Source organism: Ranitomeya variabilis, chromosome 8 (genome assembly GCF_051348905.1).
Source record: "Ranitomeya variabilis isolate aRanVar5 chromosome 8, aRanVar5.hap1, whole genome shotgun sequence".
Taxonomy (NCBI): Eukaryota; Metazoa; Chordata; class Amphibia; order Anura; family Dendrobatidae; genus Ranitomeya; species Ranitomeya variabilis.
In genome coordinates this window covers 45,575,427-45,602,034 of record NC_135239.1, presented here as the reverse complement: position 1 = coordinate 45,602,034, position 26,608 = coordinate 45,575,427, and the positions used below count along the sequence as shown (strand labels likewise).

The 26,608-nt window shown below is 42.4% G+C and overlaps 1 protein-coding gene across 2 annotated transcripts in view; it reads right to left on the bottom strand.

Moving 5' to 3' along the window:
- Window positions 1–676: 676 nt before the first annotated feature.
- LOC143788379 (keratin, type II cytoskeletal 7-like) overlaps window positions 677–26,608 on the bottom strand; it is a 42,257-nt gene continuing 16,325 nt past the window's right edge. The window contains exons 3-10 of one of the 2 annotated variants that reach the window (XM_077278032.1): window positions 25,593–25,792; window positions 20,729–20,777; window positions 17,591–17,686; window positions 17,396–17,476; window positions 17,173–17,298; window positions 16,725–16,930; window positions 1,962–1,998; window positions 677–1,090 (exon numbers count right to left, since the gene is read on the bottom strand). In XM_077278032.1, the coding sequence (XP_077134147.1) occupies window positions 1,989–1,998; window positions 16,725–16,930; window positions 17,173–17,298; window positions 17,396–17,476; window positions 17,591–17,686; window positions 20,729–20,777; window positions 25,593–25,792 (768 nt within the window). In that variant the 3' untranslated portion in view covers window positions 677–1,090; window positions 1,962–1,988. The remainder of the gene's footprint in view (window positions 1,091–1,961; window positions 1,999–16,724; window positions 16,931–17,172; window positions 17,299–17,395; window positions 17,477–17,590; window positions 17,687–20,728; window positions 20,778–25,592; window positions 25,793–26,608) is intronic. The other variant, XM_077278033.1, reaches the window with a different exon arrangement.

The following is a 26,608-nucleotide window of genomic DNA, read 5'->3' as shown; positions in this document are numbered from 1 at the left end:
ATCAGAGAACATATCAGATGTGACATACTATATGTAACTGTTGTGAAGAGTCTTAGTTTCCACTCAACATGGATTTGTCAGGACTGTCCAGATTTTTCAGAAGCAGACCCATCCATGGATGACCAAGGCTTAAAAGGGGTGAGGTTTACACGAACTCCTTTCACAACTGGGTGACTCCAAAATGTTTGGGGGCATTTCTGACCAGGAGTCCCAATGAGAATACATTGGCAAAAGCAATCTTGGTAATCATAGTGTTTTGCTTATGAATGCAACTGATCAGTACTATATTCTTCAGTATGCCCAAGTAATATCCATCCAGAGATAATGTCTTTTAAGACCCTATCAACATCCCTGATAAATTTCACACCATTCCCTCCATGGTCGTGTCACAATCACAATCCAGTAGCAAGTAGATATTAAAATCTTAAAAAGTCACAAAAGTAAATCCCTATCCCTCTAAGGTTCCCTACCCATGACTGACCCCAGTAATTGTATATTTTCTGTGTACAATGAAAAAAAATATATAGTCACAATGAAAATTATGATGCAATTATATGATGTCATGGATGTGTTTACTTTAAACAGAAAGTGAGCCTTCAGAAACTTTCCTCCAGTGGCACCAAGGTACCTCAGCTTAACAGTAAGGAAAGCTTAATAAAGCAAGACACATATAATTAGATTATGTAATGATTTATTGATAGGATGAAAGAAAATATTTATAGGAAAAAGGTGTTTTTTTTCATAAAAATCTTTAAAATAAGTTTCCAATCACTTTGGCATTTTCTGTCTCATTTGAAATGCAGGTTGGAAAATGGGACAATTTGTATAATAAATTTGCCGTAAGCTAATTTTCCCTAATTAGGTGTAAAACAGATCGCAGATTTAAAGTAGAGAATACAGTCTGCTAATAAACTATTAGACGAAAGTTCTTTGTTCCTATTCATATGAATTCTAATGTACAATAGTATAATAATAATATTTCTGATATATTGAGGATTAGGATACTTGATTCTTTGATAGCTATTATTGATTCTTGACTTAGAATTAAGGAATATCATCATTAATGTCCTCCTGCATCGCCAACATTGATCTGAGGAAAAATAACATACATATTAAGGGGGCATTAATAAATATCACAAATGGAATGCATGTCCCATTGTATCATTACACCAAAAGAAGCTAACAGAATACAGAAAATGGGCCAACGGGGAACCATGCAGATCCCACTGCTGCCACCAATTTGTCAAGAAGAAAGAAGAACAATAGGGCCGCCTCCAATCACCAGGAAAATTATGCAATTGGCTGACAAGTGATGGAAGAGAATGTGGCTGTTTTCACTACTAGGTCACTTATTTGGGAACTCCCAGTAAAATATATCTACAGTATATATATATATATATGCCACCCACTACAATTCAGGAGCTATTTAGGAGCTAAGGCAAGGTATGTGGCCCCGGTGTCTTCACCATTAGGAATGACCAAAATAAATTATGGTAACCGCAAATGTAAGTCTACATTTTGTACAGGTCCTCCTAGAAGTTTATGAGTAACCTGGGACCTGGGTGTTACCATTTCTCTTGTTAAAAATGAGTGAACCTACAACAGTGATGGGAGACACATAGCTGATAACACATAGCGGTCAGTGTATTCATAAATTATTAGGAGGAATGCAGGGGTCTACAAATGTAATCCAGATCTGGTATATTATTGGAAATATAGGTATTTACTAAAAACAGACGAGTCTGGAGCGCTGATTTGCCTTATTTACGCATTTTTCATCTATTACATAGTTTACTTTCCCCTGCAGTGTAAACTATATACATTATGTATTTAAAGCTAAAGAAAAATTGCATTATGTCAATCTCTTTAAATAATCAGTTATAGTGATGTCAAGACAGGTTAAATAAATAAAGCAGACATTAAATTTAATATGGAGAGAAACGCTCTAGGCTAACACTTACCACAGCACAGCTAACTGGGCCAAGGACTTAAAAGGTTCTGTAATAATAAAACAATAAAAACAAGGTTACATTGTATGTTGTTAAAAAGAGATGATAAAACCTTTTAAAATTCTCATTCACCAGGGGTTTTTTTTTTTTTCAAAAAGGTTTTTTTTTCCCGAAAAAATGAATTTGTGGTGAATAATGAAAGGAAGGGTACTCAACTGCCCTGAAAAGATGTGACATCTGAGGTCTCCTAGGATTGTATCCAACGGATTTCATTCAAACTTTTTTACGCAAACACAGCCCTAGTACTGTCAAACTGGCCTCACGATAATTACAGATGCTCAGCGGTAGTATCCAACAGTCTATTAATAACCGTGTACTGACAGGCTTTTCATGTTTTTAGAATTAAAAATGGTCCAAAAATTATCTCTCTTGGTCACTTATGATCAGTCAGACCAATATGTGCAGAACACTGACTCAAGCTTTTATTAATTTTATTAAAATGTACAGTATTTACACAAATTGATAAACAACAATCGTATCAGAGTACCAGATATTAGGATAACAGGCGAGTCCTATATTAATTATAAGTCAGTCTGAATTTTGAGACTGTTAAATACCGTATATGATTTGATGTGAGCAGTGGGCCTATTATAAAATTCATTCATTTTGATAGATTGACATTGTGAGTACTGTAGATCTGTTAGATAATCCTTAAAGAGGATCTCTGGTCCAAACCGATAAGTCTGCAGTCACTCTGCGTGACTTCAGACTTATGAATCCCCCAGCGTATGCACTGTGCACTGCAGGGATTTCTGACCCGTGACCGCCACAGAGTGGGAAGAGTGAGACATGGTCAGGAAGTCCAGGGTCAGGGCAGGCAGTGCAAGTTCAAGAAACAAAATCAAAGTCAGGAGCAGAGAGATCAGACAAGACGAGAATACAAGCTGGGTCCGTAACAAGAGAGACAAAAAACGGGAACACCTTGACAGGGAGCCAGAAGTGAGCTGCAGACCACAGCCAACACTCAGGAAAGCACTGGAGGGACGAGCTGCCTGATATATGCACTGCTGGCGGGGGATAGGCAAGGGAAGCCATGCTGAGCAACCAGCAATCATGTGGATATGTTATTATTATAATTCAATAAAAGGCATGAAAAAAGCCCAAGCAACAGGAGTATATTGACCCAAATAAATCTTTAGTAAATACATTAAAAGTGAAACATCATAGCAAAAAAAAAAAAAAAACAGGTGCTGCTACAGTATATTAAATAAGTGGACTGTTATGATCTGGTGGATTAGGAGCAACATGGGACGTGTTCTGGAGGAGGTGGTACCTGTACTGACCGCAGACCCTGAACTTAACACAACAACTAGAAGTAGCCGTGGGATGTTCCTAACACTGCCTAGACACCTCATCACAGCCTGAGGACTAAATACCCCTAAAGATAGAAACAGGAAAGCTATCTTGCCTCAGAGAAAATTCCCAAAGGATAGACAGCCCCCCACAAATATTGACTGTGAGAGGAGAGGAAAATAACAAACGCAGAATGAAACCAGGATTTAGCAAAGGAGGCCACTCTAGCTAGATAGAAAGTACAGGACAGAATACTGTGCGGTCAGTATTAAAATACTAGAAAAATCCACCACAGAGATTACAAAAATCTCCACACCTGACTAAAGGTGTGGAGGGTAAATCTGCTTCTCCAGAGCTTCCAGCTTAACTGAATAAATCCATACTGACAAAGCTGGACAAGAAAAAACATAGAATGCACTGAACTATTAAGTCCACAGCATGTGGACAGCAAAAAACCAAGCCAGGACTTATCTTTGATGATTTGGTCAGAATAGCAGGAGAATCCAAGCAGAGATGTGAATCCACCAAAGAACAATTGACAACTGGCACTAAGGAAAGGGTCTAGTCAGATTAAATAGCCCAATCAGAATTAGTAATTAAGTGGACGCACCTGATAACTTGCTGAAATCCAAAGGAGCAGCAGTACCACTTATAACCACCGGAGGGAGCCTAAGATCAGAACTCACAACATTACCACTTATAACCACCGGAGGGAGCCCAAGAGCAGAATTCACAACAGTACCCCCCCCCCCCTTGAGGAGGGGTCACCGAACCCTCACCAGAGCCCCCAGGCTGATCAGGACGAGCCAAGTGAAAAGCACGAACCAAATCGGCAGCATGAACATCGGAGGCAACAACCCAAGAATTATCCTCCTGACCATAACCCTTCCATTTGACAAGATACTGAAGCCTCCGCCTCGAAAAACGAGAATCCAAAATTTTCTCAACCACATATTCCAACTCCCCCTCAACCAACACCGGGGCAGGAGGATCAGCAGAGGGAACAACAGGCATCACATATCTCCGCAACAAAGATGTATGGAAAACATTATGGATGGCAAAAGAGGCTGGAATGCCAAACGAAAAGACACAGGATTGATAATCTCAGAAATCTTATAAGGACCAATAAACCGAGGCTTGAACTTAGGGGAAGAAACCTTCATAGGAACATGACGAGAAGATAACCAGACTAAATCCCCAACCCGAAGCCGGGGACCAACACACCGACGACGGTTAGCAAAACGTTGAGCCTTCTCCTGAGACAACGTCAAATTGTCTACCACATGAGTCCAAATCTGCTGTAACCTGTCCACCACAGAATCCACACCAGGACAATCAGAAGGCTCAACCTGCCCTGAAGAAAAACGAGGATGAAAACCAAAATTACAAAAGAAGGGCGAAACCAAAGTAGCCGAACTAGCCCGATTATTAAGGGCAAACTCGGCCAACGGCAAGAAAACCACCCAATCATCCTGATCAGCAGACACAAAGCATCTCAAATAGGTTTCCAAAGTCTGATTAGTTCGTTCAGTTTGGCCATTTGTCTGTGGATGAAATGCTGAAGAAAAAGACAAATCAATGCCCATCCTAGCACAAAAGGCCCGCCAAAACCTAGAAACAAACTGGGAACCTCTGTCAGACACAATATTCTCCGGAATGCCATGCAAACGAACCACATGCTGAAAAAACAATGGAACTAAATCAGAGGAGGAAGGTATTTTAGGCAAAGGTACCAAATGGACCATCTTAGAAAACCGATCACAAACCACCCAGATAACAGACATCTTCTGGGAAACAGGAAGATCTGAAATAAAATCCATGGAAATATGCGTCCAAGGCCTCTCAGGGACCGGCAAAGGCAAAAGCAACCCACTAGCGCGGGAACAGCAAGGCTTGGCCCGCGCACAGGTCCCACAGGACTGCACAAAAGAACGCACATCCCGCGACAAGGAAGGCCACCAAAAGGACCTACCAACCAAATCTCTGGTACCAAAAATCCCAGGATGACCAGCCAACACAGAACAGTGAATCTCAGAAATTACCTTACTAGTCCGTCTATCAGGAGCAAACCGTTTCCCCACTGGACAGCGGTCAGGTTTATCAGCCTGAAATTCCTGAAGAACCCGCCGTAAATCAGGGGAGATGGCAGAAAGAATCACCCCTTCCTTGAGAATGCCAACCAGCTCAAGGACTCCAGGAGAATCAGGCAAAAACTCCTAGAGAGGGCATCAGCCTTAACATTCTTAGAACCCGGAAGATACGAGACCACAAAATCAAAACGGGAGAAAAACAGGGACCATCGAGCCTGTCTAGGATTCAGCCACTTGGCAGACTCGAGGTAAATCAGATTCTTATGATCGGTCAAGACCACAACGCGGTGCTTGGCTCCCTCAAGCCAATGTCGCCACTCCTCAAATGCCCACTTCATAGCCAACAACTCCCGATTGCCGACATCATAATTGCGCTCCGCAGGCGAAAACTTTCTGGAAAAGAAGGCACACGGTTTCATCAAAGAACCATCAGAATTCCTCTCTGAGACAAAACGGCCCCTGCCCCAATCTCAGAAGCGTCAACCTCAACCTGAAAAGGAAGAGAAACATCCGGCTGACGCAACACAGGGGCAGAAGTAAATCGGCGTTTAAGCTCCTGAAAGGCAGCTACCGCCGCAGAGGACCAATTCGTCACATCAGCGCCTTTCTTCGTCAAATCGGTCAGGGGCTTAACCACACTGGAAAAGTTGGCAATGAAACGGCGATAAAAATTAGCAAAGCCCAAAAATTTCTGAAGGCTCTTCACATATGTGGGTTGAATCGAATCATAACTGGCTTGGACCTTAACAGGATCAATTTCTATAGACGAGGGAGAAAAAATGAAACCCAAAAAAGAAACCTTCTGAACTCCAAATAGGCACTTAGACCCCTTCACAAATAAAGCATTATCACGAAGGATCTGAAATACCATCCTAACCTGCTTCACATGAGACTCCCATTCATCGGAAAAAATCAAAATATTATCCAAATATACAATCATGAATTTATCAAGATAATTGCGGAAAATACCATGCATGAATGACTGAAATACAGATGGAGCATTAGAAAGCCCGAAAGGCATCACAAGGTATTCAAAATGGCCTTCGGGCGTATTAAATGCAGTTTTCCATTCGTCACCCTGTTTAATACGAACAAGATTATACGCCCCTCGAAGGTCAATCTTAGTAAACCAACTAGCCCCCTTAATCCTAGCAAACAAATCAGAAAGCAAAGGCAAAGGGTATTGAAATTTGACCGCGATCTTATTAAGAAGGCGATAATCAATACAGGGTCTCAAGGAGCCATCCTTCTTGGCACCAAAAAAGAATCCCGCTCCCAATGGTGACGAAGATGGCCGAATATGCCCTTTCTCCAAAGACTCCTTAACATAAGTCCGCATGGCGGCATGCTCTGGCACAGACAGATTGAAAAGTCGGCCCTTAGGGAACTTACAGCCAGGAATCAAGTTAATAGCACAATCACATTCCCTATGTGGAGGAAGGGAACTGGACTTGGGCTCATCAAATACATCCTGGCAATCCGACAAAAACTCAGGAACTTCAGAAGAGGGGGAAGAGGAAAATGACATCAAAGGAACGTCACTATGAACCCCTTGACAACCCTAACTAGTCACAGACATAGATTTCCAATCCAGCACTGGATTATGTACCTGTAACCATGGAAAACCCAGTGCAACAACATCATGCAAATTATGCAACACCAGAAAACGGCAATCTTCCTGATGTGCTGGCGCCATGCACATGGTCAGCTGTGTCCAATAGTGAGGTTTATCTTTGGCCAAAGGTGTAGCATCAATGCCCCTCAAAGGAATAGGGTTCTGCAAAGGCTGCAAGGAGAAACCACAACGCTTGGCGAATTCTAAGTCCATTAAGTTCAGAGCAGCGCCTGAATCCACAAATGCCATGACAGAAAATCACGATAATGAGCAGATCAAGGTCACAGATAAGAGAGATTTAGGCTGTACAGTACTGATGGTAACAGACCTAGCGACTCTCTTAGTACGCTTAGGGCAATCAGAAATAACATGAGCAGAATCGCCACAGTAAAAACACAACCTATTCTGACGTCTGAATCCCTGCCGTTCAGCTCTAGTCAAAATCCTATCACACTGCACAGGCTCAGGACTCTGCTCAGAGGACAACGCCATCGTGTGCACAACTCTGCGCTCGCGCAAGCGCCGATAAATCTGAATGGCCAGAGACATAGAATCACTCAGACCAGCAGGCGTGGGGAACCCCACCATAACATCTTTAACAGCTTCAGAAAGACCCTTTCTGAAAATTGCTGCCAAAGCATCCTCATTCCATTTAGTGAGCACAGACCATTTTCTAAATTTCTGGCAGTATAATTCTGCCGCTTCCTGACCCTGACACAGGGCTAACAAGGTCTTTTCTGCATGATCCACTGAATTAGGTTCGTCATACAATAATCCTAGCGCTTGAAAAAATGTGTCTACATTAAGCAATGCCGGATTCGCTGATTCAAGGGAGAAAGCCCAGTCCTGAGGATCACCACGCAGCAGAGAGATGACAATTTTAACCTGCAGAATGGGATCACCAGAGGAACAGGGTTTCAGAGCAAAAAACAGTTTGCAGTTATTTTTAAAGTTCAAAAACTTGGACCTGTCTCCATAAAACCATTCAGGAGTAGGAATTCTAGGCTCTAAAGCCGGAGTCTGAACAACATAATCTAGAATACCCTGTTGTTATGACCTGGTGGTTAAGGAGCAACATGGGATGAGCTCTGGAGGAGGTGGTACCTGTACTGACCGCAGTTCCTGAACCTAACACAACACTAGAAGTAGCCGTGGAATGTTCCTGTCACTCCCTAGACATCTCGTCACAGCTGGAGAACTAACTACCCCTAAAGATGGAAACAGGAAAGCTATCTTGCCTCAGAGAAAATCCCCAAAGGATAGACAAGCCCCCCACAAATATTGACTGTGAGTGGAGAGGGAAATGACATACACAGAATGAAACCAGGATTTAGCAAAGAAGGCCACTTCTAACTAGATAGACAGAACAGGAAAGAATACTGTGCGGTCAGTATTAAAAGCTAGAAAAATCCACCACAGAGTTTACAAAAAATCTCCACACCAGACTAACGTTGTGGAGGGCAAATCTGCTTCCCCAGAGCTTCCAGCTTAACTGAATATAAAATACTGACAAGCTGGACTAGAGAAAACATAAAATGAGCTGAACGATTAAGTCCACAACAAGTGGACAACAAATGAACAAGCAAGGACTTATCTTTGCTGAACTGGACAGACTATCAGGGAAATCCAAGGAGAGATCTGAATCCAACCAAGAAACATTGACAGCTGGCACTGACTGAAGATTAGAGCCAGGCTAAATAGCAGAGCAGGAGAGACGATCAGTGGAAGCAGCTGCTAATGCTAAATCCAAGGAGCAGCAGTTCCACTTAAAACCACCGGAGGGAGCCCAAGGGCAGAATTCACAAAAATGCCATTTACAACCACCGGAGGGAGCCCAAGAACGGAATTCACAACACCCTGTACTCTTGCAGCAAGTTGATCCACACGAGAAGCCAAACCCTGAACATCCATGCCAGCGCCAAAGTCCTGAACCACCCAGAGATTAAGAGGAAAGGAAAGACATAACAGACTGCAGAAAAAAAAATGGCTCAGAACTTTTCTTTCCTTCTTTTGAGATGCATTTAACTCATTATAGGCCAGTTGTACTGCTATGATCTGGTGGTTTAGGAGCAACATGGGACGTGCTCTGGAGGAGGTGGTACCTGTACTGACCGCAGACCCTGAACTTAACACAACAACTAGAAGTAGCCGTGGGATGTTCCTAACACTGCCTAGACACCTCATCACAGCCTGAGGACTAAATACCCCTAAAGATAGAAACAGGAAAGCTATCTTGCCTCAGAGAAAATTCCCAAAGGATAGACAGCCCCCCACAAATATTGACTGTGAGAGGAGAGGAAAATAACAAACGCAGAATGAAACCAGGATTTAGCAAAGGAGGCCACTCTAGCTAGATAGAAAGTACAGGACAGAATACTGTGCGGTCAGTATTAAAATACTAGAAAAATCCACCACAGAGATTACAAAAATCTCCACACCTGACTAAAGGTGTGGAGGGTAAATCTGCTTCTCCAGAGCTTCCAGCTTAACTGAATAAATCCATACTGACAAAGCTGGACAAGAAAAAACATAGAATGCACTGAACTATTAAGTCCACAGCATGGGGACAGCAAAAAACCAAGCCAGGACTTATCTTTGATGATTTGTTTAGAATAGCAGGAGAATCCAAGCAGAGATGTGAATCCACCAAAGAACAATTGACAACTGGCACTAAGGAAAGGGTCTAGTCAGATTAAATAGCCCAATCAGAATTAGTAATAAGTGGACGCACCTGATAACTTGCTGAAATCCAAAGGAGCAGCAGTACCACTTATAACCACCGGAGGGAGCCCAAGATCAGAACTCACAACATTACCACTTATAACCACCGGAGGGAGCCCAAGAGCAGAATTCACAACAGGGGACACAGTTATGCACTATACCAGCTGAATTTATATAACATGAACCGGTGCCAGGAGGAGCCTGATAAGATAACTACTGTATTTTTTGAGATTATAAGATGCACCAGACGATAAGACGCACCTAAGTTTTAAAGGAGAAAAATTGAAAAAAACAAAATTGAAGCAAAAAATATGGTCATGACACAGTGTTATGGAGGAAGATTCTGCAGACACTGCTGTAGGGGTAATATCCCCCATTAAGGTATATTTATGCCCCCATACAGGTATACATGCCCCACCAACCAGGTATGCATGGCCACCCATCCCCATCCTGGTATACATGATCCTCCATGCTGGTATACATGGTACCCAATCCTGGTATATGGTCCAATCCCCATCCTGGTATACATGCCCCCCCTTCCTTGTATACATAGACCCCAATCCTGGTGTACATGACCCCCCATCCCAGTCTTGGTATACATGGCCCCCATCCTACTAAACATGACCCTCATACTGGTATACATAGCCCTCATCCCCATCCTGGTATACATGGCCCTCATCCCCATCCTGGTATACATGGCCCCATCCTGGTATACATGGCCCCATCACCATCCTGGTATATATGGCCCCCATCATGCTGCAGACAAAAAAATAAATGATTCTACTTACTCCACTCCCTCTCAGTGTTGCGTCCTGTTCTGATGCCAGCTTTCTCCATCTACCCCTACCTGAACTGTAAACTCTGATGTTGTCACACTATCTAAAATCAATCTAAGATTAAACTAACCACACAGTGAAAAACCCACCAAAATTAATAATAAATATTCACTATAACAAATCTGAAAACATCTACTCCAAAAGTGAATATCGAATCCAAGGAGTACTTGAAAAAGCCACAGTGGCGAAACGTACGTTGGAGCTGGCGTCCTTGGGAGTCACGGATCACTATTTTACTGGTATTTATATCCTCTGTATACCATTTTTTCAGTCTTTTAGACTGTCCACTGGATTTGCACTTTATATGGATATGTCTGAGAGTTATTTATTTAATTAGTCACATTTGCATATATTATGTGATCTGTGTTTCTCATGATGTGTTTATTCTTTGTACTAAGATATTTATGGTGAAGTTCGCTGTAGTTTCTCCTTGTTTTTTTAATTACATTTAATAAAAATAATTTTAATAATTTGAACTTGGATTCGATGTTCACTTTTGGAGTAGCTGTTATCAATCTAAAATGGTTGCTGCATTCCCTGCTTAAGATTTTATACAGGCTATGATAGTTCTATCTGATTGACTGTGCTATATCATGTGATTTGATAGCTGCAAGACATTAAGGGGAAGCCCACGCGGTTAGACCCAAGGACATGTCAGCTTTTTATGTCTGATACAATCTTCTGTGATGTGTAAAAAGGTGGGGCATTTCTTGCCAAATCTAAATTCATGTTGTTCAAATTCACCAGAAGTTGTGATTTTTATAACATTTAAATCATTTGCGATTTACATTTGACATTGATGCCGGCAGACAACCTACAAGTGTAAAAAAATTTTTTGTTAAAGACGTTATTCAGAACAAATTAATTTTTGTATATTTCCCTACAGCCACATTCACACGTTCAGTATTTAATGAGTTTTTTACATCAGTATTTGTAAGCCAAAATCAGGTGTGGGAGAATAATGCAGAAGTGGTGACATGTCTCTATTATACTTTTCCTCTGATTGTTCCGCTCCTGGTTTTGGCTTACAAATACTGATGTAACATACTGGAAAAAACTACTGAACTTGTGAACTTAGAGTGTACCTCCTGAACAGTTTCCTGAATATCAATCAATGTGTGGTACTTCTATTTCTATAACAATTCTGTCCAAAATAGGAATCACTTTCAATGTTATGTTAGTTTATACAGAGCAGCCAATTTGTACAAGAAAAGCTGCAGTGTAAAGTAGGAAAGAAAGGACAAAGCAATAGTCTGAGCGTCTTGTACCACCCACAGGATGTAGATTTTAGAACAACTCAGATGACAATCAAGCAAAGCTAAAGCAAAACTAACACCAAGCATCAACCAAAGTATATTCAGTTCCATAATGCAATATATGAAATGCTACTATAGATGTATTTTATATTGAGAAAAAGATATCATTTAGGCAGTCATGGCAGCTTGCACCTGTTCACACTTGCTCTATTCTGTTAGGAGGTGCTGGTAAGTTTTTTAAAGGGAACCTGTCACCCCCATTCTGTAATGCTGTAGATAAGCCCCCGATGTATCCTGAAAAGATGAGAAAAAGAGGTTAGATTATACTCACCCAGGGGCGGTCCCGGTACCAGGGCCGCCATCAGGGCATGACAGCCATTACTGCTGTATGGGGCCCGGTCAGCAGCACTACACAGAGGGGCCCGCAGATCCAGGGCCCCACTGTTGTGCTTCTACGGATCAGGCCCCATCATGCACTAAAATACTGTGCACTGCGGCGCACACGTCGGCGCTGGGGCCCGGGAGCCGTTTTGGAGCTGTGCATGGCCGTCTCCTAGTCGGCTGTGCAGCTCCTGCTCGGCTGTAGCTAGAATGTATGGGCTCCCTGCAGGTCCTGACTACAGCCCATCCATTCTAGCAATCTCAGTAGTGAATATGCTAGAATGTATGGGCTCCTGTCAGGTCCTCTCAGCAGCCCATACATTCTAGCTGCTGCTTCACTGCTGGAAACTCTGGACGCCCCGGAACCACTGAGGTAAGTATAAAAGACATTTTTGTTTTTTTAAATAGGTGAGGTGGGGGGGGGGGAGTGAGACTGCAGATGATGAAGTGTGTTTTAGGGAGTACTGCACATGAAATGATAGGGTCTGCAGATGATGAAGTGGAGGGACTGCAGATGAAGTGAAGGGGGGATAGGGGACTGCAAATGATGTGGGGGTGATGGGGACTGCAAATGATGTGGGGGGACTGCAAATGATGATGTGGGGGTGATGGGGACTGCAAATGATGTGGGGGTGATGGGGACTGCAAATGATGTGGGGTCACTGCAAATGATGTGGGGGGACTGCAAATGATGATGTGGGGGTGATGGGGACTGCAAATGATGTGGGGGTGATGGGGACTGCAAATGATGTGGGGGTGATGGGGACTGCAAATGATGTGGGGGTGATGGGGACTGCAAATGATGTGAGGGTGATGGGGACTGCAAATTATGTGGGGGGACTGCAAATGATGATGTGGGGGTGATGGGGACTGCAAATGATGTGGGGGTGATGGGGACAGGAAATGATGTGGGGGTGATGGGGACTGCAAATGATGTGGGGGTGATGGGGACTGCAAATGATGATGTGGGGGTGATGGGGACTGTAAATGATGTGGGGGTGATGGGGACTGCAAATGATGTGGGGGTGATGGGGACTGCAAATGATGTGGGGGTGATGGGGACTGCAAATGATGTGAGGGTGATGGGGACTGCAAATTATGTGGGGGGACTGCAAATGATGATGTGGGGGTGATGGGGACTGCAAATGATGTGGGGGTGATGGGGACAGGAAATGATGTGGGGGTGATGGGGACTGCAAATGATGTGGGGGTGATGGGGACTGCAAATGATGATGTGGGGGTGATGGGGACTGCAAATGATGTGGGGGTGATGGGGACTGCAAATGATGTGGGGGTGATGGGGACTGCAAATGATGTGGGGGTCATGGGGACTGTAAATGATGTGGGGGGACTGCAAATGATGATGTGGGGGTGATGGGGACTGCAAATGATGTGGGGGTGATGGGAACTGCAAATGATGTGTGGTCACTGCAAATGTTGTGGGGGGACTGCAAATGATGATGTGGGGGTGATGGGGACTGCAAATGATGTGGGGGTGATGGGGACTGCAAATGATGTGGGGGGACTGCAAATGATGATGTGGGGGTGATGTGGACTGCAAATGATGATGTGGGGGTGATGGGGACTGCAAATGATGATGTGGGGGTGATGGGGACTGCAAATGATGATGTGGGGATGATGGGGACAGGAAATGATGCGGGAGTGATAGGGACTGCAGATGATGAAGTGTGTTTGAGGGGGTTCTGCACATGATGAAATGATAGGGGGCTTCAAATGATGAAGTAAGGGGGACTGCAGATGAAGTGACGGGGGGGGTAGGGGACTAAATGATGATGGGGGACTAAATGATGAAGTGGGGGTGATGGGGACTGCACATGAAGTGAGTGTGAGGAACGTGTGGACAGCAATTGAATTGAAGGTGGGGGTGGGGAGAGCCAATGGTGTATTGAAGGTAGGGAGAGCAAATAATGAATTTTGAGGGTGGGGGAAGAGCAATTGATAATGAATAGAGGGTGGGAGAGAGAGAAGACATGGCAATGAATTGAGACAGAAGGGGCATGTAACTATAATGAATTGGGGTAAGGGTTAGAGCGGGAGGTAAATAGTGGGGGTCGTTGAGGATAAAGTGACTGGTAATAAATTGGGAGAAAGAATAGAGGGGCTAATTAATTTATATATTACATGGGGAAAGTGGCTATATACAGATAGTGGGGACACAGTGGCGGATTATAATTTATACTTGGAATGGTGGGTTGCATAATTACCAATTACATATTAATGGTGGGTGAACGTCTGTAGTCAGATGTGTAGTGTAGAAGAAAGGGAAAAAATGGGGAATGTGCTCTGGAAGCGGTGCTCTAAATAACTGTTATTTTATGCAGAGACGAGACCTGGCAGAAAGAAGTAATAGCGGTCTGCGCTGGATTAAAAAGAAACGCAAAGATGAAGGACTTCAGCTAGAGACGTCACTGGTGAGTATGTTACCTGTACACTGACACCATACACTGTATACTGTATACAGAGCTCCTGTGTATAATGTCACTGGTGATCACTATATTAGCTGTACACTATACACTATATACAGAGCTCCTGTGTATAATGTCACTGGTGATCGCTGTATTACATGTACACAGTACCCTATATACAGAGCTCCTGTGTATAATGTCACTGGTGATCCCTGTATTACCTGTACACTGACAATATATAAAGAGCTCCTGTGTATAATGGCATCGGTGACCACTGTATTACCTGTACACACACTGCATACTAAGTACAGATCTCCTGTGTATAATGGCACTTATGGTGATAGTATTTTTTTTTTAATTAATGATCAGTATTGTACTATTCAGTCACAATGTGGTGGTAATATGTTGTCCGGCCATGGTGTAGCGGTATTTGTTCCTTGTATGTGCTATTATTCGGTCACAGTGTGGTGGTAATATGTGGTCTGTTCATGTTGTGTTGGTATTTGTTCCTTGTATGTAGTTGGTCACCATGTGATGGTAATATGTGGTCTGGACATGCTGCGGTGGTATTTGTCCCTTGTATGTGATATTGTTCAGTCACTGTGGTGGTAATATGTGGTCTGCACATGGTGTGGCGGTATTTGTTCCTTGTAGATAGTATTATAGGTCACTATGTGGTGATAATATGGTGTCTGGTCATGGTGTTGTGGTATTTGTCCCTTGTATGTGGTATTATTGGTCATTTGAAAAATTGAAAAATAAATAAAAATACACCTAAATTGTATTGCATATTTTAACAAATGTCTAATAGGTTAGAGTAGAGTAGGGCCCGGCCAAAAGAGTCTACCTTGTTGTCGTCTTAGATTAAAAAAAAACTTTTGTCCAAAACAAACAAAACTATGTGTTTGATCTGGTGATGGGAACTGTTAATGTGTGATTTGTGAGAAGTGGAGTTTTGCCAAGAGACAGCGGTGGGGCTGTGGACAGTTCGAGGGGTGGAGGCGGGGCTGGGGTGGAGCCTGGGCGGAGTCTTAAGGGGGCCCTGAAAATTTTGCCAGTATGGGGCCCTGAAATTCCTAGTGGCAGCCCTGCCCGGTACGATGGGCGTCGCGGTCCAGTCCGGGGCCTCCCATATTCATAGGATGACGTCCTCTTCTTGTCTTTATGCTGTGGCTCCGGAGCAGGCGTATTTTGTCCTGTTGAGGGCAGAGCAAAGTACAGCAGTGCGCACTGCAGTACTTTGCTCTGCCCTCAACAGGGCAGACAAAGTACGCCTGCGCCGGAGCCGCATCGTGAAAACCAGAAGAGGACATCATGTGATGAATATAGGAGGCGCCGGACTGGACCGCGACGCCCATCGTATCGGGACCGCCCCTGGGTGAGTATAATCTAACCTCTTTTTCTCCTCTTTCAGGATACATCGGGGGCTTATCTACAGCATTACAGAATGCTGTAGATAAGCCCCTGATGCTGGTGGGCTTAGCTTATCTTCAATTTTGGGCTGACAGGTTCCCTTTAATAATAAAGATTAAACAACAACCAAAAAACGGATTTCATCACCCAGGTATCATTGTAATCAGTATAACAGCGCCGACCTGACAGTGTCTGTAGTTTACTAAGCACAATCCTGCTGACAGGTTCCCTTTAAATGTGTAGGCTTTTAGCCTAAGAGAGGCATGTTCACAAAATATTAGGTTTAGAGTCCTACCAGAGAAATGTACACCTTGTCTGGGCTGGTGGCCTCTCATGAATTGGATAATTTGTGCACTATTTTCATTTTACAAGTATAATCTATATAACCCTAATGCAGTCCAAATGATATATATTTAATGTATGCATACGTCTATAGCATTAGAGGGCTGCTGTATACTTTTGTTTGCAGATTATCAAATGGATATAAAACTACAAAAAATATGTAGGATGGAAATGTTCAAAGTAAATAATGTTTCATCACAGAATACAATAGATACAACGTATATAAAACATAACTATGCCATGACTTTAGAGAATAAACATGCATAGTCTTGGTGGAAAATGATGGAGCTCACTTCGTTTAGCTTTTTACCTAGAACATAATACCATCACTGGAACTTTTACCTAATCTTCTCTTCTTGTGCCAGGTACTTGTACAAGTCAATATCTATCTCCAGGGTTATTTTGACCTTCAACAGCTCTTCGTAATCAGTGCGCCGACGTGCCAGCTCTCGTTTATTGTTCTGTTGAGCAGCGTCCAATTCTGCCAGATTTGCAAGGGCACCTTTCAGGGCAACCACATCCATGTCTTGTGCTTCAGCAACAAATATCTGAAGTTTGATGTTGTTTTACAAAAAAAAGTTAGAAAAATTATTTTAGAGCAATTTGATTGAGATATTTTTATGCTCAAACTTTTTAATTAAATTGTATCTCTTGCAAATGAGTGTATTAAATTCTATAGGTGCACATTCTTTAGCAGAAGCATTTGTTGGTCTTAGTCTATACCCACAGTAAAGAGTTTCTATACAAGTCCAAATAATGATAGTGATATCCATCGTATGTACAAGTTTACCTGGTTCTTCACATCTTCAATTTCAGCTTGATGCTTCTGAAGTTTGCGGTTAAGTTTAGAGATCTCCTTCTTGCTGCTGAGCAGAGCATCACCTTGTTGGTCGGCAGAGGCTTGCAATTCTTTAATCTGTCGTCAAAGATAGAGACTGAGCACATAATCTGATGAACATTTTATACAGCCATCCTCTTTTATTGACCAACATTTTTCTAAAATATGCACTTACCTTGTCTTGGTACACAGACGCAGCTTCTGCTCCACTTTTTTTGGAGGTGTCTGAATTTGAAGCTTTGAGTACTGTCAATTCCTGCGGGTTACAATGGAAATGTTAGTGGACTATTATGAACATGCTGAAGAATACCAAAATTTCCTAAAACCTTACTAACAAATGCAAGCAAACATATAATAAAGTATAACTTACCATATCGTATAGTCTCCTAAGGAAGTTGATTTCGTCAGTCAGAAATTCAACCTTGATTTCAAGGCCAACGTCAGCCGAGAAGGCATTAGTCTTATCCTAAAAAACATGACTGGGAACATAACTCAGTGGACTGTAAAGGGTGAGGATTGTCCTAAAATTAATGGCACCATACGCAAAACAAATATTGAAATCATGAAACTAATATGAAGGATCTTGCCTAAAACCATCCAGAGCTAAAACACCAGAAAAATATGATGTAAAAGCCGCAAGAGAAGATGAGAGTCTAAAGGTAAGGTATGAAACTAAAAATATACACCAAGAAAGGGGTTTCCACTACTCAGACAACCCCCTCACTGCGTTCAATACATTCTATGGGTGAAATGTCTCTTGCGGCGTCTAGCAAGAGAAATTGGCATGCTGTGCTGCAGTCTAGAAAGACGCGCCTCACGTCCGTCTCCGCGGGTGAGCTATTGATGTCTGTGCACGCATAGTGGACATGGGATTTCTTGAAATCCCATCCACTATGCTGTAACATCTGAACGCTGTGGGTTTGACACTACATAAATTCGCAACATCAAACCCATACACTTATTGATCTGTTCAGTGCAGGGTAGGAGAGTGAGTTACCAGGATCTGCTCATCACTAAAACTGAAGAATGCAGATCCTGACTAGCTAAAGAACAATACAATTCATGTAATCAGTTAGGCTTAGTTCGCACTGGGCATTCTTGATGCATTTTTAATGCATTTTTTATGTTAATTTTATGCTGTGTTTTACAGTTCCAGTTATGTCTATGAGATTTCCGAAATCTCATGCACACAGCGGTTTTTTTTTATCATCAGTATTTTGTGCTTTTGCATGGCTTTTTGGACATTGAGCATGTCATTTCTTTCATTGTTTTTTCAGAATTTTTAACCCATTGAAAAAAAACGCATGAAAAAATGCACCAAAAACGCAGCAAAACCTGCGTTTTTTCCCGCAGCTTCTTTCCTGCCAAGCACACAGGTTTTGCTGCTGAAAAAATGCAGCTAAAATGCCCAATATGAACTTACCCTTACATGCTTGAAAGTGTGTGTGTGTTTTGATGATGTAGCTGGGCTGAGTGCGCTGTAGTTGTGCTGAGCGAGTGTGTTGTACTACAGCTAAATGAGTGTGTATGTATGTGTAGCTGAACTGTGTGGGTATGCGTGTGTGTTGTTGTTGTTGTTTTGATGATGTAGCTGAGCTGAGTGGGCTATAGTTGAGCTGTCTCTATTGTTTTGATGAAGTAGCCAAGCTCGATGTGTTGTAGCTAAGCTGAGTGCAGTAGTTTAATTTTGCATATACTGATGATGTAGCTGAGCACTGTGTATGTATAGCAGAGCTGTGTGTGTAGAGTGACGAACAAAAGAGTAACAATGTTTTGAACTTTTGACTTTCAGGCTCCATATCTCACCATCCACTACTGCGTCGCACCTGAGACTACCATCATTTTATAGACAATCATCTTGGATATCTCATACATAAATTTGACTTGCACCTGTTTAGCATATGAATAGTTATGCAGATTCTTGTCATGTCACTACATTGTTACTGTTTTGCTCCTAAAAATTTTAATTTTTATTATTTTGTTAGTATTTTGTAAATCCACCTTTGGCTTTCAGCGCTGCCTGAATCCTTCTGGGCCTGATCTCCATCAGATTCAAACATGTTTTGAGCCAAATGATCCCACGTCTCTTCTACCCGTCCCCAAAGTTGGTGCAGGCTTTGTCTTTAGGCTGCTCTATATTGTTACCCTATTAGCTTTGTCCCCTTAGTAAAGTCCTAGACCATAAAAATGATCACTAAATAAAAGGCCCATATCTCTGGAACCACATGACAGATTTTAAAAAAAAGATAAAAGCCAGAATACTCAGGGGGGAGCAGCGGGAATAAAAGAAGACCACAAACTGGCTAATTTTGAACTGGTGACAGGTCATCTTTAAGTGTGAGTTTGACACTATATTAAACCAAAAGAGACAATTGACATCTAAGGCTACTTTCACACTAGCGTCGGGCTCGGCCCGTCGCCGTGCGTCGGGCCGAGGTCCCCGGCGCTAGCGTTGTCCCCGCCGCACAACGGGGGCAGCGGATGCATTTTTCCCACGCATCCGCTGCCCCATTGTGAGGTGCGGGGAAGTGCGGGGAGGTGGGGGCGGAGTTCCGGCCGCGCATGCGCGGTCGGAAAAAGCGGACCGTCGGGAGCAAAAAACGTTACATGTAGCGTTTTTTTCTCCCGACGGTCCGCTACCATACGCCCAAGCGTCGCAAAACGGATTCACCGTTTGGCAATGCGTCGCAAATGCGTCGCAAATGCGTCGCTAATGTTACTCTATGACGAAAAAACGTATCCAGCAAAAACTTTTGCTGGATGCGGCGTTTCGCAAAAACGACGCATTTGCGACGTATTGCAGTTAACGCTAGTGTGAAAGTAGCCTAAGGCAAAGTTCACATTTGCAGTCAGCGCCGCAGCGTCGGGCGCCGCAGCGTCGCCACATAATAACATGGGGGCGCATGGACATGCGTCGCACTTGCGTTTTGCGCCGCATGCGTCACTGCGGCGCCCGCGTCCGGGCGCAGAGGACGCAGCAAGTTGCATTTTTGCTGCGTCCAAAATCAATGAAAAAAAGGACGCATGCGGCGCAAAACGCAGCGTTGTGCATGCGTTCACATTTGCGTTGTGCGTTGCGTCGCCGCCGCTGCGGCGCACAACGCAAATGTGAACGTAGCCTAAGTCTCGCATCTCTGCGAGAGAAATTGACATGCTGCGGTCTGGAAAGACGCGCCACATGTCCGTCTCCACGGATGAGCCGCAGGCGTCCCTGCACGCACAGTCGACATGAATTCTTAAAATCCCATCCACTATGCTGTAACACCTGGCCGCTGCGGGTTGGATGCTGCACAAGTACACAGCGTCCATCCTGCAGCGTTCACTGATCGTCTGCACATACCCTAAGAGTAAGAATCATGGTATGTGGTCTAAGGAACCATAAATCTCAATGTCATTTGCACACATCTTGTATTTTCTCTTGCCGTTAGATTGTCTGTTGATATCTCATATTTAATATGGCTTTTCAAAATAATTAATAACATTTGCCATTCTTTTCATAGCTACTCACAACAAGCTCAATTTCGGAGGCCGCTCTCTTGTGAATGTCATGTTCATTTCTGCAAAAAAATAAATGAAATCATTTGGTGTTGGACTGGCAGCTCATTCAGTGGAGAATCCACAACATATTTTTATATTCATTTAACCTCATTAGCATCAGACAATACAATGCGCAGGAGTTTGCCATATATCGGTTCCATGTCATATTTTCTTCAGACACAGGAAAGAAAATGATCCAGCTCCTGATACGTTATGAAAAAATTAAAGAATTTTTCTTGTTCATTTAAAAGAAAATATCCAAAAACATTCGCCAAAAAACAGTTGGAAAACGGGGGAAACATAGGAGGAAAAAACATATAGTCACCAGACGCGTTTCTAACAGGAAAGGGTCTTAGACTTAGTGTGAATAAACACTGTATCATGGGAGGAACCTTATATACCCATCAGGTTAACTTGAAGACGTGTGTAACATTCAGCACAAAGAAAAAAAAAAGGGAGAAAAAGAAAAACCAAAAAGGCGAAAAGGACATGCTGGAATAGCGAAAAAAAATTAACCTACAAATGAAAATAAAGAAAAATAATGAAAACAAAAAAATGTATAATACAATTAATAATGTAACAAAATTTCTTTCTGAAGGTTTAGACCTAGAGGAACCCGTGTATCTAGAGCAAAGATCCAATGTTCTTCTCTATTATGTAATGTCTCATTTCTATTACCACAGCACACTTTTTTAAATATACAGTACAGACCAAAAGTTTGGACACACCTTCTCATTTAAAGATTTTTCTGTATTTTCATGACTATGAATATTGTAAATTCACACTGAAGGCATCAAAACTATGAATGTGGAATTATATACTTAACAAAAAAGTGTGAAACAACTGAAAATATGTCTTATATTCTAGGTTCTTCAAAGTAGCCACCTTTTGCTTTGATGACTGCTTTGCACACTCTTGGCATTCTCTTGATGAGCTTCAAGAGGTAGTCACCGGGAATGGTTTTCACTTCACAGGTGTGCCCTGTCAGGTTTAATAAGTGGGATTTCTTGCCTTATAAATGGGGTTGGGACCATCAGTTGTGTTGTGCAGAAGTCTGGTGGATACACAGCTCATAGTCCTACTGAATAGACTGTTAGAATTTGTATTATGGCAAGAAAAAAGCAGCTAAGCAAAGAAAAACGAGTGGCCATCATTACTTTAAGAAATGAAGGTCAGTCAATCCGAAAAATTGGGAAAACTTTGAACGTGTCCCCAAGTGCAGTTGCAAAAACCATCAAGCGCTACAAAGAAACTGGCTCACATGAGGACCGCCCCAGGAAAGGAAGACCAAGAGTCACCTCTGCTTCTGAGGATAAGTGTATCCGAGTCACCAGCCTCAGAAATCGCAGGTTAACAGCAGCTCAGATTAGAAACCAGGTCAATGCCACACAGAGTTCTAGCAGCAGACACATCTCCACAACAACTGTTAAGAGGAGACTTTGTGCAGCAGGCCTTCATGGTAAAATAGCTGCTAGGAAACCACTGCTAAGGACAGGCAACAAGCAGAAGAGACTTGTTTGGGCTAAAGAACACAAAGAATGGACATTAGACCAGTGGAAATCTGTGCTTTGGTCTGATCAGTCCAAAATTGAGATCTTTGGTTCCAACCACCGTGTCTTTGTGCGACGCAGAAAAGGTGAACGGATGGACTCTACATGCCTGGTTCCCACCGTGAAGCATGGAGGAGGAGGTGTGATGGTGTGGGGGTGCTTTGCTGGTGACACTGTTGAGGATTTATTCAAAATTGAAGGTATACTGAACCAGCATGGCTACCACAGCATCTTGCAACGGCATGCTACTCCATCCGATTTGCATTTAGTTGGACCATCATTTATTTTTCAACAGGACAATGACCCCAAACACACCTCCAGGCTGTGTAAGGGCAATTTGACCAAGAAGGAGAGTGATGGAGTGCTACGCAGGATCTCCTGGCCTCCACAGTCACCAGACCTGAACCCAATCGAGATGGTTTGGGGTGAGCTGGACCGCAGAGTGAAGGCAAAACAACAAGGTCTAAGGGCCAACAAGTGCTAAGCATCTCTGGGAACTCCTTCAAGATTGTTCGAAGACCATTCCCGGTGACTACCTCTTGAAGCTCATCAAGAGAATTCCAAAAGTGTGCAAAGCAGTCATCAAAGCAAAACGTGGCTACTTTGAAGAACCTAGAATATAAGAGATAATTTCAGTTGTTTCATACTTTTTTGTTAAATATATAATTCCACATGTGTTAATTCATAGTTTTGATGTCTTCAGTGCAAATTTACAATTTTCATAGTCATGAAAATACAGAAAAACCTTTAAATGAGAAGGTGTGTCCAAACTTTTGGTCTATACTGTATGTTCAATCACATAGATTGGAAAACTAGTTGCCTTTCTGTTATGAACATCCACAAAATGTTTAGAAGCATTAGACATAGTACGATTAGAGGGGTGTTCAATATCATATAGGTGTTCCCTTATTCGTGTTTTGAGTTCTCTAGTTGTGGAACCTCTCTCTATTCTCTCTCTATTATGTACATAACATGGTCTTTATTACAATTTAGGAAACTCCTAATAGGATAAATGCAGAAATTATCACTGCTGGAAAAAGCATGTCCTACCACTCCAGCAATCAGAAAATTAGGAGCCCCAATCAGGGCATAACTGTATGCAAACCTTTTGTAAACGGGTGAGCCCATACATATGTGGAAATATTTATTTTATGCTACCATGTTTTGCCAGATAACGGTTGTTTTGCTTTTCATGAAGATTTATGAGCTTAAAAAAATCTTTCCATTTGAGTGAAAACTTGCTGCCTCTGCGTCAACCTCAAATTGATGCCAGTGAGTGATTCCCTACAATATTTGTGTGAAAATTATATATATAAAAATATGAACAACGCATACACATATACACAGCGATATATATATATATACAAAATAATAAAAAAACATACAAAAGGAAGACCCTCCACATATAAAATTACCGTAGGTATACTGATGAAGGTGCAACAATGTAATGTTAATACTGTTGACATGTTTTTTTAATCTTTTAGACAACATGTGCTTGGTGCGCCCCGCATATATAGCTTATTTCACAGACATCCTATAAGGTGAAGCAGAGATTTGCTTCTTTAATTGAAAATATTTCTGTTCCATCTGAATTAGTGAAATATTTTCTAAAGATTCTTTTCATCAGTGACGGCCTGCAACAAGAACATTTATCGCATGGCGGGAAATCAACCCCCCTTTGGATAAAAAGTGAGTATCCGTCCCGAGGTGCCTGTGTTAGCTTTCAGCTATACCCTGGCGAGGAGGAACCATGATTCCTCAAAACACATAGGTCTTTTAACCTCCCTAGTGGGATCCAAGAAGTATCATTTCTCCTTGCGGAGAGTGACATGATAAGCATGTCGAGGTGAGGAGACTTAAAGCCGCAATGCTCGTCTGGGAAATATGCAAATTGTCTCTTCAGAGAGGAAGAGGACTAGACCCTAGATCTAGACCCTTTAACGAGCCTTGTCACATGACTTAGGATAAGAGCCAAACCAGATCTCAATTTGTAGACACTTCCAATAGGTGGCTCTAGAGTTAAAGCCAGAATGCACCTCTGGGAAATATCCAAATTGTCTCTTCAGAGAGGAAGAGGACTAGAACTCTAGAGCCACCTATTGGAAGTGTCTACAAATTGAGATTCTGGTTTGGCTCTTATCCTAAGTCATGTGACAAGGCTCGTTAAAGGGTCTATTTTGACTGTTAGGATCGCTACTTCCAATAGGTGGCTCTAGAGTTCTAGTCCTCTTCCTCTCTGAAGAGACAATTTGCATATTTCCCAGAGGTGCATTGTGGCTTTAAGTCTCCTCATCTCGGCATGCTTAACATGTCACTCTGATACTTGAAATGATACTTCTTGGATCCCGGTCAGACGCCTCTTTCTCAGCTAAACCAGATCTCCACTTTGCACTGACGAGGGGCAGTTCCACGAAACACAGTGTCTGCAAATTGAGATCTGGTTTGGCTCTTATCCTTAGTCATGTGACAAGGCTCGTTAAAGGGTCGACATTGACTGTTAGGATTGCTACTTCCAATAGGTGGCACTAGAGTTCTAGTCCTCTTCCTCTCTGAAGAGACAGCCTCCCTAGTGATCATCTATTGTGTCATCACAAGCACATCCAATATTTAGTCGCGTGGTTACCAGGGATGCTACCAGCCGGAGAGCCCTGGTTCCCACCATCCACGCTACTACCAGGACATCGGAGGAGCTTGCAAACGCACAGTGCACTAGACGTTGGGGACCACCACACATCGGACCATGTACAACTATAGGAGCATTGTGCATCTTTGGATTTAGGAGTTTGTGGGAGCTGCCGCAATATTTTCTTGGTTTAAAGACATTACTTTTGTTCTTCTGCATGCCCCATCTGATATTTATTGATTTCCTATCTGTTTTATTTCATGAATTCATCATCTGAGCATATTCTTACTCTTTGCATTGCAACAGTATATCTCTTTTATTTTCTGTGCTAGTGCACCCTACCCAGCTCATCCATTTATGCAGTCCAGCTACTTCCGTTACCTTTGTCTGCTTTATCACTTTGCCTATTTATTTTATCTATAGAAATTAATAAATGGTCACAGTTTTCGGTGCTACACCCAATCTTCTTTCCTGCTCAGTACAACGGAGATGAATGGGCACCAACAATAGTACCACAGTTACACTTCAACACGTAGTCCCAATGCATAGACAGCCGTCAGTACAATAAGATGTTTCCTTTAATTGAAACAATTTCCTTCTGGTCATAATCAGAGATTATGCATATAACATTTTCAAGGTTTTTTTTATCACGTGGTACTTACCTGCTTTTAAAATCATACCTCAAACTTATTCTATTTCTAAGTAATTCATCCAGTCTTCTCCTTAAGTTGTTAATATATTGCTCAAATATAGGTTCCAAGCTTCCCGTTTGGGGTCTCGCTCTCTTGATTTGTTCTCTTTGTTCTTGCAGAAGAGTCCATTTAGTTTCAAGTACCTTCTTTTTTTGCTCCAGGGAACCTACCTATTGTCAGAATATAGTAACATAGTAACATAGTTAGTAAGGCCGAGAAAAGACATTTGTCCATCCAGTTCAGCCTATATTCCATCATAATAAATCCCCAGATCTACGTCCTTCTACAGAACCTAATAATTGTATGATACAATATTGTTCTGCTCCAGGAAGACATCCAGGCCTCTCTTGAACCCCTCGACTGAGTTCGCCATCACCACCTCCTCAGGCAAGCAATTCCAGATTCTCACTGCCCTAAAATGATGTTGCCTAACCCCGGGATTGAACCAGGGACCTTTAGATCTTCAGTCTAACGCTCTCCCATCTGAGCTATTTCGGCCAAACACGCAGACAATGTCATTACATTTTAGTCTATACCAGTATGTGATCTTCAGTATGTAGTATACATCGACATGCATGCATAATAATTAAAGGGAATTTGTCAGAATATACTTGCTCAATGATTTGAGAGCAGCATAATATAGGGGCAGAGACCCTGATACCAGCAATGTATCTATTACAGAGCAGCTTGTTTTGAAAAAATCACTGCTTTCTCTTATGTCCATATAACAGTTCTATGAATGCTGAGCTGTGTATAACCTCATCCACATCACTGATTGGCTGATTTCTGTCTAATCAGTGGTGGGGGGCGGTGTTACGCAGAGCAGGACTACATGGCACCAGACATCTAGTCCTCTAGTGATAATTTCCTTCTGATAAAACACTGATTTTAATGGAATTACAACAAGCAGCCCAATAAGTAACATATCCCTGGAATCGGGGTCTTTGCCTCTACACCATGATATTCTTAGATTATATAGCTGAAAC